Source organism: Physcomitrium patens, chromosome 5, assembly GCF_059467195.1.
Source record: "Physcomitrium patens ecotype Gransden chromosome 5, ASM5946719v1, whole genome shotgun sequence".
NCBI lineage: Eukaryota > Viridiplantae > Streptophyta > Bryopsida > Funariales > Funariaceae > Physcomitrium > Physcomitrium patens.
This window is the reverse complement of record NC_143414.1, coordinates 9,059,551-9,073,247: the sequence shown is the minus strand read 5'-3', so window position 1 is coordinate 9,073,247 and position 13,697 is coordinate 9,059,551. Positions and strand designations below refer to the sequence as shown.

Genomic DNA, 13,697 nt, shown 5'->3' with positions numbered 1-13,697 from the left:
TAAATTTAGTAAAATTTTAAATCTATTTAACATTCTTATATATATATATATATATATATATACATGAAGATATAAATCTTGAGATGACTATCCTAAAGATGATCTTGTATAACAATGTAAAATCATGCAATATTTATAAGTAATGAAGCAAATTTTCTATTGTATCATCTAATATAAAATTATTATGTCATAATATCAAATTGACATTTATGAAAATACAAATTTTAGTTCTAAGAATTCTAAAGATAAATATTAAAATTATTTTATTTACTATTAATTTTCTAATAAATTATATATATATTCATTAAATTTATGTCATATCTTAAATTTTAAAAATTAAAAATTAAAATCCTTTCTAATAGTAAATACATGATTATTTTGTAACATTTAAGCCTAATTTGTTTTATACATGAAGATATATCTCTTGTATAGCTTTCTATTTCTATTTCTATTTTTCTCTAAAGTTAATCTAATTCATATAGCATATTTAAAGAAATTATGCTATGTTTAATTGATAGTATATTATTTATTTTTAGATTTTGGCACAACTCTACAAATATTGTTGCATTTATAAAGTTCATCTTTGAAAAGTTTTAAAAAGCTTATTATTATTACCATTTCATCAATTGTAAATATATTTTATAATATAAAAATATGTAAATTTTAAAATCTTTGATTTTGTTGATGAAAACATTCCATTGTATCTATGTGTTCACTATGCTTGTATGAAAAAATAATTGTACATATATATGAGTACTTTCTTAATGCATAATATTATATATTTTTGTATTAATGTTTAAAAAAATTTAATTTGATTGATAATACTTGCAAAAAATTCTCATAAGTTTTTATAGAATGATAGATTCAATTTTGTTTTGTTTTTTTGTTTTTGGTTTTTGGTTTTTTTTTTTGTGTGTGTGTGTGCATCCTTACATTTTTCCCAATCATAAGTGAAATGAAAATCACATCGAAAATTACTTTACGAAGCACACATTTCATGTCTTGACCATTAATAATATTTAGAAATCTACACATTGTCCACCAAATAATATGAATGTCACAAACTTACACTCAAATGTCAATACTGAAGTTGATAATTTTTCCAAATATATTACATAAAATTTGAAAAATTAATAAAACAAAAGGATCATGAAGTAGATTGAATTCTAGGTATATTTGCCAACTTGTAAAGACTTGATTTGATGGAGTCTTTCACAATTGTACCAATCCTTTTAATAGCTTAGATTTTGGGACCTTCTTTGTACCACTCCCATGGCCCACTTGCACTCCATCCTTGTGCCACATTATAGCCCTTCCATACAAATCTGAACACAATTAGAACAGTTTTTTTCATAGAATTCATCTTTTGAATTTGTTTCAGGCTTGAGGAAGTTTTTTGGGGGTTTTTTTCGTTTTTCTTTTAAGTTAAATGTTATTTCTAATCAGATAATTGAATTTGTAGAAGCATCAAACATTCATTGCTTAAAGTGCATGTTCTTGTATGATCGTAACTTGTATTGATAATATAAAGAACTGTAGTACTTTGAATCAAATCTTTTAACTCTTCTATTGTTCATGTAGAATCTGAATTGTTGATGTTATAAATCATTCACCACCATGTAGTTGGAACTGTATACATCAACCTTCTATATTTACTTTCCAATTTGTTTTTTTATCATTTGTGTATATTCTTCTTGTAATTAAAAGGGACCTATTTCAAACAGGATAAGAGAATACTAAAATATCAGTAAAGAGAAAATTGAATATCTTATTTTCCAGTGTAATTTATAGTCTTTATTTAGATTCTTCATTTTATTGTATTTTTGAAATGCACAATGGTTTCAGCCATAGGACCAAGGTCTAGTTATTGTTTCATCTTTTGTACTTTTAAATGGTAAATTGAAAATATTTAGACTAGGATTTCGAGAAATTGTCATAATATTTTTAACTATGTTTTGGTAGATTCTAAACGAATTTATAATGATAAAACTACACAATTTTTTATTTTTTATTTTTTTTAAAAAGTATTTCATGTCTCTTATAATATTTCTTCTACCAATTTACTATGATGTTTTATAGTTTAATATATTTTGATTTACAGCTATTTTTCTATTTTTCTAGTTGTTTAATTTAAGTGAAGCCTAATAAATACAAAGTAACATAAATAACAACTAAATTTAGTATCATTTATTTATTAATGATTAAGTTCTATGAGTAACTTAAAATGCTGATGTTTTTATGTTAAACTGACATGATATGATTGGTCTTTGTAATTACTGAGAATTTCAAAATTATTTTCTGTGAAAAAATAAAATAAAAAACTATGTATTACAAAAATAAAAATACAACTTGCATATTTAGTATGCATGTACAAAATTAACCAGAATAAAAAAATAAAAATGAATATTCAAACTCATGATTAAGCCTATCCAATGTTGATATATATATATATATATATATATATACACATACACACTACTATTAAATATTTAAAAACTAACTTATAAAACTTGTATAAGAAACTCTCATTTTTATTTTAATTATAAATTTCTTGCTCATGATGACCATTAACATGGGATGAAACTTATTTTTCACTTTTAAGAGATCTGAAAAGAATGTTTATGATTGTTTGACACAAAAACATGTTTTCACATATGTAAAAATAGTTTTCATAATCACTTGTTGTAGGAAAACTTTAGTTTATTTTCTAAATTCATATCCTTTTTTGTCCAGTAATTGTTTAAGTAAAGATGTGATAAACATTCAAATTCAACCATATAGAGATAGCTTCTTGTACTATATTAATTTATAAATATTAATCTAAAAACAAAAAACAGAACTATTTTTCTTTATCAATGACTTTAATACACAATTTATTTTTTGTACAGAAATAAAATAGTGTTAAAGCTTAAATATAAGGTGTAAATAGTGAAGGTACTGAAACAACTCCAGAATTTAGTTGACTATAGAAAATCTTGGTATTAATTATCTTTGTAATTTTACTTGTGTTTCCCCTAAAAAGTACTTTACTTTTACTAAGATCTGAATATCCATCAAGTTGCTTACTAAAAATTTCATTACTAAGATGGTGCTTTGAAGAGTTAAGTATACTTCGACACAACCTCAAATTTACAATGTAAATATATTTATTAGAACAACTTACACTGATTATTATCTTTCAAAAAATAGTAATATTCTTAATCAAATATTCTTAAAATAGATTTAACTTTATTATTTTTCATTGCTGATTTTTGTTTGTAAAACAATTATATGGCTAATACCAATATAATTCTATTTAAATTAGGTTTCTTATCTGTCATATGACTTACTTATTTGCTATTATTCTAATTATTTGTTATATTAAAAAAAATTACGTAAAATTTCTCTATTGTATTTGTAATAAATATCAATTTTTGTTTTATGTATGATTGTGTTTAAAATTTGTAAACGACTAATGAAGTAGATTGTTGTGTTATAGGTTGAATTATTTCTAAGATATTTACTTAAATTAATTATTTTTATACACTGCCAACCATACAAATACCATACATGCATAAAATTAGTTTCTAAAATAATTGAGTTTTATTTATATTCATCTCATACATACAGTGCCACTGCTTTTATTCTCATATTTTGGTTTAATAAAATCAACTTATAAACAAAAAAAGATGAAATAAAACTATAGTGATTAAAATCATGCCAAGCAAAAGATTAAATGTCTTACACAATTGCACTTAGTTGAGTTCCAACTCTATATTTAGTCAATTGTCGTGATTCAAATGCTTTGTGTAATAGGACAAGGGGTTTTTTTTCTGTGGTGTGGAGGCAACAAAATTACAACTATCCATTATTTGTATTAGCCATAAATATAATGTAAAGAAATACTTTTATATAGACACATCTATCCCATCAACTTTTAATTATGCAACTGGAATCAATAGCAAAATCTTAACAACAGTGACACCATTGCATGACTCATTTAAGCTACCTTAAGGATTAATGGCAATAAAAAATAAATAAAAAATTTATAAAACAATTTCTAAAAACCCTAACAACCGTTTGAAAAAACAAAAATGTATTTTTAATTTCAAGACCACCTACAAATGTACTTAAAGTCTTCTAAATTTGTAATAGGTTAATTTATATATATATATATATATATATATTACTTGTGCACAAAATTTAAATAACAAGAAAAAGGGGAAAATTTTATATTTTCCAAATATAGTTATATTATCTTATGGTACAAAGTTATTGCCAATTATAACAATCCTTAATTTTTTTTATTTCTATCTAATTACTTTTTTATTATATTTTAATATTATTTTTTCTTTATTTAATTTGTAAAATTGGTATAGAACATTCAAATAAAGAACATAATTATAAAATTAAATAAAAAAGTTTTTTTTAATTATTTATATATTTTGTAAAAGTTATTAATTATAATAATGTTTACAATGGGTTGTTGTAAAATATGAATAAGAACGTGAAAAATGCATATACTAACAATATTTGTTCATCAAATTTATTTTAATAGTTATGAATTTTACAAGTCACAATGAATTAAAAAATTTAAATAAAAATACGGTTATTTAGCTCATATAAGAGAGAATATAAGTTTGATAAAATTTATAGTAATTATACAAGTGGACTTTATAATTTCTTTATGTATTAGTTATATCAATTCAACATACACATATAGATAAGATTTTATCTTTAAATAATTTTAAGATCTAAAATTATAACAAATTATTACAACTTATTATAAATTATTATATAATTTTTGCTATTACTACTACCAGCCACTCAATATATAGTTTTTTATTTTATTTTATAATTAATTATTCTATACAGTTTGAAAAAAAAGAAAAATTATTGAAAATATTGACCAATCTTTTTTTATCAAAATAAAAAAAGTAAAGAAATATGTTGATTGGATAGTAGATTGTGGTGGCAAAAGCAAAAAATATGTTGGCATTAGCAATAATCTCTCTCTCTCTCTCTCTCTCTCTCTCTCTATATATATATATATATATATGCTTGGATTCAACTAGGTTTAGTTATAATTATTCTAATCACTTTAAAACGAATATTTAGTTCACTATTATTTACTTAAAATTAATTATTTCTATCTTTTTGTCTTTCCTTTTGAAGATTTGTTTTTCCCTTAGAAAAGGTTTTGAACAAATTTAAGCCTTATTACCTTGGATAAATGACACAATTAAAACTCTAAGAATTTTTTTGAAACAATATTTCAATAGCACTTCAGTGATTAAACTTCTACTTGAACTAAAGTTGTTATAATTTCTAACAACCATCTTTTACTTTTTTTTGTAACAAATTTGGAAATTCTTCTTTTATCCAATCCATTGCTATAATGATTAATGCAATGGGAATTTTGTTTTACTTTTGAAGCAAGTGGGTATCCAATACTAACACTTGTTGATCAATTTCAAGTCTTTGTAATGACTAAATATCATTCCCCTGGTAAGATGCAAACAATAATTCTGTACTTCTTTTGAAGTAAGAATTGAGCTAAGCAGAAACAGAATTTATTATTTCATGATGAACTAAGTCAATTCTCACTCCATACAAAACAAATCTGTGTGCCATTGATTTCATGATGTACTTACACTTCCTATTCAGATATGGGGAAGACAAAACAATTTAAGGAAAATAGAATTGAAATGAGTTTGTTAGATTACATGTGGACATTATTGGTGTTGAAAGGAAGTAATTAAAGTGTCCAAAATCACTCTTACATGAAAGACCTTGTTGGTGACACTTTTGCATTATAAAAAATATTGTTGTATATTGCTAAGTCTCTTTATGGCCCATCACCCTCTCTTTCCAAGTGATGTCTTGTGCTAACGTTTGATTGGGCACTGTCAACTCTTATATATATATATATATATATGTGTGTGTGTGTGTGTGTGTGTGTTCTTATTTATTTATTTAGTTATTTATTGCACAACAAACAGAGACAATGATTGTTTCCCGAGTGACCATAACAACACAATTATTGTCAATATTTGAGGTTCATTAAATTAGTGATGTTGCAAACTAATAATTTGATGTTCAAATGATTTTTTGATTTCACACTTGGACTCATCTATTTTTTTCCTTTCGTTTTGTTTTGTTCTGTGTGAATCTACATGTTAATGTTCTGCAAGCATCAAAATTATAACGTCCACTTTTGTTGCAATTTTTATATAGTTTCCTGCTACTATTGTTTTTATAACACCAGTTTGTCTTTTCTTTTCGAGTTTTCGTTTCTATTATCATGTCTATTATATGTACAGCTATTGTAGTACTTTGCAATTTATATATATTTTTAATGTTATAGCATCTACTACTTATTATTTTATGAAGATGTTCTATATTTCATTCTTTTTATTTTAAAATATAAATCAATTATCCACATACTATGCGAACATATCAATAGACTGATATATCTCGAAATCTAATATCATCCCTATACTAACTATTTTAAAAGATAAAAAAATAAAAAATAAAAAATAAATTATAAGTAAGTGAATGAGAGACAAATGAAAAAAATGCTGAACGGACACAAACTTGGTTACTTTTAATTTTTGATGCTTGGTTTCAACTGGCAACATATAAAAAACTTACAAACCTATCAATTCAAACTGCACAATTAAAAAAAGAAGAATAATAAATATAATTGTAATATAGACACAATAATTATTTTTCTCATGAATTTGTGCAGATTAAAGTAAAAACAAAGTATCTTCAAATTTATCATAAAATGGTATTTTTAAAACAAATACCTTGACATAAGTATATGTACAAAACATACATCCATGTATGTATGTATGCATTCAAAATACATGATTCAAAAATTGATATAAGTATATGCATAAATCATACATTCCTACATGCATGTATACATACATATACAAAATAAAAAAATTTGATGGCAATTATGAATTATAGAAATAAATGATTAGTTGGGGCCATCTATGAATAATTTAAAAATACATATATCTAAGAGAAATATTAAATTCAGATAAAAGAGCATCTAAATTAAAGAAAAACAAGTACAACAAGTATTTCAATTGTGTGTAATTTCAAACTTCGTGGAAGGAATTCTATCCATCTATTCAAACAATTGATTGAATGAATGAATGAATGAAAACATGTGGATGAGTTTCAAACATGTAGTAACAAACATCAATCCATGACTAAGCAATCCATATCCATTATGTTCCCAGAGTTCTCTAATGAAGACTCCACAAGGGAACCAAAATATAGTTATCAAGTAGATAATTTTGAAGTATATATATAAAATCCAGTAACTAATGGCATTAATAAGCTTATGGGGTGAGGGATGAAATTCATATTCGTACATTAATTAATCAAATCTACAATATACAAATATACATATCTCTTATATGAAATAACTTCTGGGGGTAAATCAATGGGATAAACTAGAGTAGACAAAAACCATCTCATATTGGTTGCATATTTCATTGTTTTCATTAAAAGTGTAATAAAAGTGAAGCAATAACTCATCTTTTGATCAACAAGAGATCAAAATGTGTATGTTGTTGCAGATTGCCTAGAGTAACACTACAAAATCACTAGGCATGGAGCTTGGAAGCACCACAACTTAGAATGGCATAGAACAACATTCACCATGGAGTTTCAAGTCACATGAAGCTCCAAACAAAAGACTTATTTACAACACATATTTTACAATATTTTTTTGTGGTCAACAACACAGGTTTCCACTAATTTATATATATATATATATATTAATATGTATTATAATGAGGAGGGGGGGGAGGGGATGAAGGATTCCTCGACGGAAAATACCCTTGTTCACGCCGCGACGGACAGTGCCACGTAGCCAGGTCACGAAGTCACCAATAGTAAGGGACGAATCCCGGGGGGGGGGGGGGGGATGTGGAGCGAGGTTTACGAGGCAGGGGTGGCTATGGCGATGGCGATGGCGAGGGAGAGGGGGCGAGCGAGGGCGGACCCATTCGCATGAGGGAAGGAGGGGGGGGAGGAAGGAAGCACGGGAGCAACGAATGCTACTCGTAGCAGGTTGCGTAGGGGATTGAATCCACCTCGCCGCCGTGTGGAAATGTGTGTATATGTGTCTGTGTCGCTTTCTCTTGCTTTTCTTTTCTTTAATTGCTCTTCCTGTTACTCTGTCTCTCTGTCGTTCTTTCTTTCTTGGATTCCCGCACACTGTGCTGCATTTCTCTGTGTCATCGTGCGGTAGCACTGTTGGATCTATTTCGGACCTAGCGAGAATCAATCCATCGTATGTCGCAGTGTCGGATTTGGCGGAACCACGCTATTCTCAGATAGCGCAGCGCCTTTTCATGTTCCGGTATGTGTCAGAGCTCTACCCCCTCGCTGTTGGGTTTCGTGATCCCTGGTTGATAATCCTTAATTTCCTGTCGCCATGTCTGTTACTTCGGTGGGTTGAGGCGATCCGTTGGCGATCGGAGTGTTTCTGTTGTCGTTGAAGCTTGGGTTCATGTGGGTTGTTTGTTCATTTTGGAATTGGTTTCGTCTTGTGTCTTATGTCTTTTTTTCTTTTCTTTTTTCTTTTTTTTCTTTTTCTTCTGGAGGTGCAGTGTGGGCAAGTGCTTTGGAGCAGCTTTATGTTTGATGGACTTGGGATTTTTCGAGGAAGATAGCTCCAGTGTGTTATGAGGATTGCAAAAGATCGGGATGGATTATTTGATTAAAATTCACATTGGATTTTCGGTAATCTGAACCCTATTTTGTAACTCTTCGTTATTTGTGTTATTTCCTTCTTGATCAGGTGGACGTGATTGCTTATTGCCCCTGTCAATGGCTTCGAGTTCCAGTTACGGAACTTTTTCTGGAGTGCATCGACGAAGAGATTCTGGTGTGTCGCCATTCTCTATCTGATTTTTGCATTGGGCCGTGAAGACTGAGGAAATTCTTGATTTTATTAATTAATAAAAGACTCGGAGTGGCCTCGACGTTTTTCTTTTTCTTTTTCTGTTTCTTTTTTTTTCTTTTCCCAAGAGGTTGTGGGTGTAGTTTCTTCTGTTGTGATCGGAAAGGACTACTAGTAGCAGTATCTGCCTCATACAAACCTAATTAGGTTGCTTACCAGATTCCATGTCTTCTCTCGATGCAGATGCCGGACTAGGGCAACATATCTTACAAATGGAGGATATGAGAGCTCATGATCTACAGCCTTCTACTTCACAGCCGGAGTTTGAACCTGATGATTCAGAGGTTCGATAGAAAGCTTTGCTATTGAATCTTTGGTGACTTAGTTGGAACTGCTGTTTTACTTGATGAGGCGTACAAAGTCATGTTTTGCGCTTCAAAACAGTTGTGCACTCCTCTGAGACTTCTATGTGTTCCTTTTGTTCATGCAGGTCTCACCTCGCAGAGGTTTAAGATTAGATGCATGGTGCTTGCCACGTATTCCTGTTATTAATGAAGCTGCAGTGCGTTTTGCTGAGTCCGCGTCCAATTTGGGTCGTCAGATTGCCAAAGTTGTGGGTGAGCTTGTGCTTTTTTCTTGTATTGTAGACATGTTGGCAATATTAAGCTTGTTTCCGGTTTCTAGCTAGATTTAATACACTTTCAATTCTGATGACTTTTAATACCAGATGGTACAGTGGAGCAGTTCCATTTTGCTTCAGCCCTGGAAACACAATCTATGACTCAATTTGATATTCGTGAAAATCTATCATGATTAATCGACTACTTTTTATTCACATGGGTTTTATTTTGATGTTGATATTTGTGCTCGCTGCTCTAGCTCATTGTGTGGAGGTGCTGTTACGTTCTTCTGATGTGCAGAAGAAACTGTTGCTCCACTCCCTCCGTCACCATCGTTCTCAAATGCTAGTTATGACAGATTGAACAATGATCATGAGAGGATGCTTCAAGACTTCATTGAATCACCTAACGTTGCAGTTACCACTCCTAGAGTGTCTGAGGATGAAATCGCTGAGAGCAGCAGTCTCTTAAGCAACTTAGGGGTTGAGCAGGCACAGACCTTCTTCGCGGCAACTAGCAAAACGATGATGGCAGTGGGACAACAGATATTGAGTGGTCCTCCTGCTGCCTGGCATGGGTGAGTCGATTCTTGACGTATTATCATTGGCTGTTAGTGGTCGTTTAAATTTTGCTAATGTGAGATTTGAGGGAAGAGAGTGTATGGTAATAAGTGCATTTCATCTCCCAGCCAAGTTTTCATAAGGAATTAGCCAGTTCAACGGTGATCAAACTGCATTTGACTTCGATTTTCACACTTGCCTTGGCCTATTTCCTCAGCTTAGTGACTCGAGTTCAAACCACATTGAAAGGCTCTGCAGACGACATCGGCTGGCTTGAGAAAATACCGGGTTCGTTACCAGTTGAGGACGATACTGCGGGATTCCTCGAAGCTCTAGAGAGAATCAGGTCTGCAACCTATATCAGTCACCAGTGGATCACTTTTTACATGTTTCTTTACTAGCTTTAAAACTAATTCAATATTTCTTTGAAGCCTATTGCTTGCTTCTGCTATTGGCTTTCTTGATTTATTGTTCATATCCCTTGGTTGTCTTCATTAGTTTGGTCTCATATTGAGGTAAATGAGAATTCGACGTATGCTTTCTTGCTATTGGAAAACTTTCCTGACCCAAGACATTTTCTTGACAGCCATGGCGTCCACATATTACCCAATACGGTGACATATCTTCTGATACCAGGTATGCTTGTCAACGTCGAAATCGTGTCCTTAGTGGTGTTAAAAGCTTTTATGAAACGGTTTGATCCACCTTGTTAGAGGTCGAAATTTTCTCAACATGATCCAAGTGCCTCATCCAAAATTGGAAACCATTCACTTTCAGTTCTTGACGGTTTAAATATTGCCACATCGAGGGCGAATTGGCTAGGTGTTATTCAATAAAGATTCATCTGGTTTGAATGGGGATGCTATTAACAGGGATAAAACCTCTTCTACGCAGGTCTGTTCAGCAACCATGGGCCCCTCTATTTTGTCGACACGAAGAAGTACTTCTCTAAGCTGGGTTTGGATTGCCATATTGCAAAAATTCATAGTGAGGTATTCGATTTTATTGGTCTCTTTGTTGCTTTACTGTTCAGACTGAATCTTCAGATTTATTCTTTTGATACTTTCTAAGAACTTAATACAATGTGGACAGACTTTAGGGCCATATCTTTCATGCGTGTAATGCTGCAGTATTTGTGACCAATAAACAACTTTAACATGGAGAGCTTGGCCCTGACAGGCTGCTGTGGAGAAAAATGCCACTGAGATCAAAGATCACATAGAGGAGCTTTACTGGGGAGCAAAAAAGAAAATAGTGATATTAGGTCACTCAAAGGGAGGCGTAGATGCAGCAGCTGCTTGCTCTATGTTTTGGGATGATTTAAAAGATAAGGTGGTCGGGCTTGCGCTTATCCAGAGTCCATATGCTGGAAGTCCTGTTGCTGCTGATATTTTGCGAGAAGGTCAAATAGCGGATTTTGAGACTCGACGAATCATGGAAATGTTAATATCCAAAGTTATTAAGGTATTTGGGTTGGTTTTGTTTTCTGCCTTTCTCACCTAATCATGTGCGTCTAGGCTTATGGTTCATTGACAGTCTTTAGCATTTCTGAAGATATTGTAACTCCAGTGGTATTATCTTTCCTATGGCTCAAGGAAGTTTCGTATTGCTACGATACTTTCTGGTAATATTCCTGGTTACAGGATTTAGCGTCTACATTCCAATGAGAAAGTTAGAAATTTCTCTTTGAATTACGCACGCACACACGCACACACGCACACCTTTGCCTTTTTAGTTTAATTTGATTTTCATTTCAAACTAATAAATAAGTTCATTTAATTAACTTCAATATTTTCTCAGGAATGAGACCATTGAGCTTTATTTGAGCAATGTCATATCCGTCCTTCTGAGGTTATGTAGGAGTAACATCAATGAGCACTGAAGATGGAATACTAAGTTTTTGAGTTGTCGTGCTACAGGGTGACATTCAAGCGCTAGAAGATTTAACGTACGAGAAGCGGCGCCAATTTTTGGCAAAGTACACTTACCCCATAGATCTTCCGACCATCTGTTTTCACACCGAGGCTAGTCGTTCTCCAGGGTGGGTTGCTACAATGTCTCATATAGCCCAAGTAGACTCTGTAGCTAGTGTTAAGCTTCCAGTAGCCGTTCCTCTGGCTGCTGCTATGGCAATCTGTGCCCTTCATTTGGAAATCAGGTATGGGGAAAAGAGCGATGGCCTTGTGACAAGAAAGGATGCAGAGGTTCCTGGATCTATTGTCGTGAGGCCTGAGAAAAAGCTGGATCATGGATGGATGGTCTACTCACCTGCACGTAAAGATCCTCTGGAGCCTGATGCAGCACAAATGTGTGAAGCGCTTATCACTGTACTTCTCAACCATGACAAATGGAAACGGCCACAGACTCTTGTTACACCCCAAGCCGAAGCCGCTGTCAGTGATGCGCAGGAAAATGCAGGAACCGTCTTATCTTCTTAGGTCCTGGATTTGCAATAGTATCTTCATTTGTTTCACATCTCTGAAGGTAACCATCAGTAACCCCAAGAACCTCTTACGAGACCATTCGAAAAGCAGACCTGTACAGCAAAAGATTTGGTGTTGATTTGACCATTTTGAAGTAACTGTAGGTGTTAGATGATATTTGATGCAACTGTAGATACTAGAGGGTATTTGATGTAGGGAATTAATCTAATTCTAACGTTCTTGCGCAGTTGAGAACAATCTTTCAGGGGCGTCTCGTAGAAAAAAATTCTGAGGACCTCGCAGTATATCTTTAGAAGCTGTATTACTGCCATTTTGTTTCTGATTATCATCCTGAGATTCTCATATTCTTATCATTTTTTAATCCACTGCTGTATACGGAATGTGCACCGGCAATTCAACTAATACTTTTGTCGGAAACTTACATGTTAGTACAATTTGAGTTTCTGACTAATTCTTCGACGATTATTATTACAATCATCACAGAAGCATATACTTGTGTGTGTATGGTAACTTTTGTAAACTTCCAGAAAAAGGAACTGCATTGCAATGCAAACAGTTCAATATGCCAACGGTGTTTTAAGAAATTCCCACCATCACAAGTTTTAAAACCCACAGCTTCAATGGAATAATTTTTTTCAATTTTTCAGTGCATTTGTGGATTGAATGCACATATTATACAACTGGTCATTAATAGTAACAATAATGAATGCTTAATATGCTGACTTGTCGCTATGCCAATACTGGTTTAAGAAAATCGATAATGAAGTGTGGATAAAAATGAATGTATCGAACAGTACTACATGAGAAGCACATGTTTGAAACATGGATGCATAACACATTGTAATTTTTATATTAATAAAATAGATTAAAATTTTACAAACTGATTAGGAATCATTTATCAACCATAATTATAGTTACATGATTTTAATAGTATCTTTAATAATTTTGAGTTGAATTTTTCAGAATACTTCTTCAATCAAGTATTGAAAGAAACTACGGTTTCCAAAATTAAGATTGATAGAATTTTTTTTATATAAATTAGAGAAATGTTCAAGTTTATTCTATATACATAATCAAATGACCTCTTATGGGGTGGCACTGAGAGAGGATGAGTAGGAAAAAAAACATTTTTGTGGGGGGGGGGCTCATTGTGTGCACTTGTTGT

General features: G+C 31.5%; 1 protein-coding gene across 6 annotated transcripts; it reads left to right on the top strand.

The window, feature by feature from the left end:
• The first annotated feature begins 7,967 nt into the window (after window positions 1–7,967).
• Window positions 7,968–12,934, top strand: LOC112282904 (uncharacterized). 6 transcript variants are annotated; one of them, XM_090250428.1, is made up of 12 exons: window positions 7,980–8,115; window positions 8,308–8,365; window positions 8,807–8,893; window positions 9,152–9,252; window positions 9,399–9,525; window positions 9,829–10,105; window positions 10,306–10,434; window positions 10,675–10,724; window positions 10,983–11,080; window positions 11,268–11,552; window positions 12,008–12,572; window positions 12,760–12,934. In XM_090250428.1, the coding sequence occupies exons 3-11, from the start codon at window positions 8,836–8,838 to the stop codon at window positions 12,524–12,526; spliced, it is 1,644 nt and encodes a 547-aa protein (XP_090106554.1). In that variant the 5' UTR covers window positions 7,980–8,115; window positions 8,308–8,365; window positions 8,807–8,835; the 3' UTR covers window positions 12,527–12,572; window positions 12,760–12,934. The 6 variants fall into 6 exon arrangements, with proteins under 6 accessions (XP_090106553.1, XP_024376816.1, XP_073390466.1 ...); XM_024521048.3 differs by having other exon boundaries at window positions 7,969–8,115; window positions 12,008–12,934; XM_024521051.3 differs by having other exon boundaries at window positions 8,002–8,365.
• Window positions 12,935–13,697: the final 763 nt, after the last annotated feature.

Coding starts and splice junctions, on each gene's coding strand:
- LOC112282904 (XM_090250427.1), top strand. CDS start 8,836: ATGGCTTCGAGTTCCAGTTACGGAACTTTTTCTGGAGTGCATCGACGA. Junction 10,106..10,305: donor CCTCCTGCTGCCTGGCATGG/GTGAGTCGATTC, acceptor CTATTTCCTCAG/CTTAGTGACTCGAGTTCAAA. Junction 10,435..10,674: donor GAAGCTCTAGAGAGAATCAG/GTCTGCAACCTA, acceptor TTTTCTTGACAG/CCATGGCGTCCACATATTAC.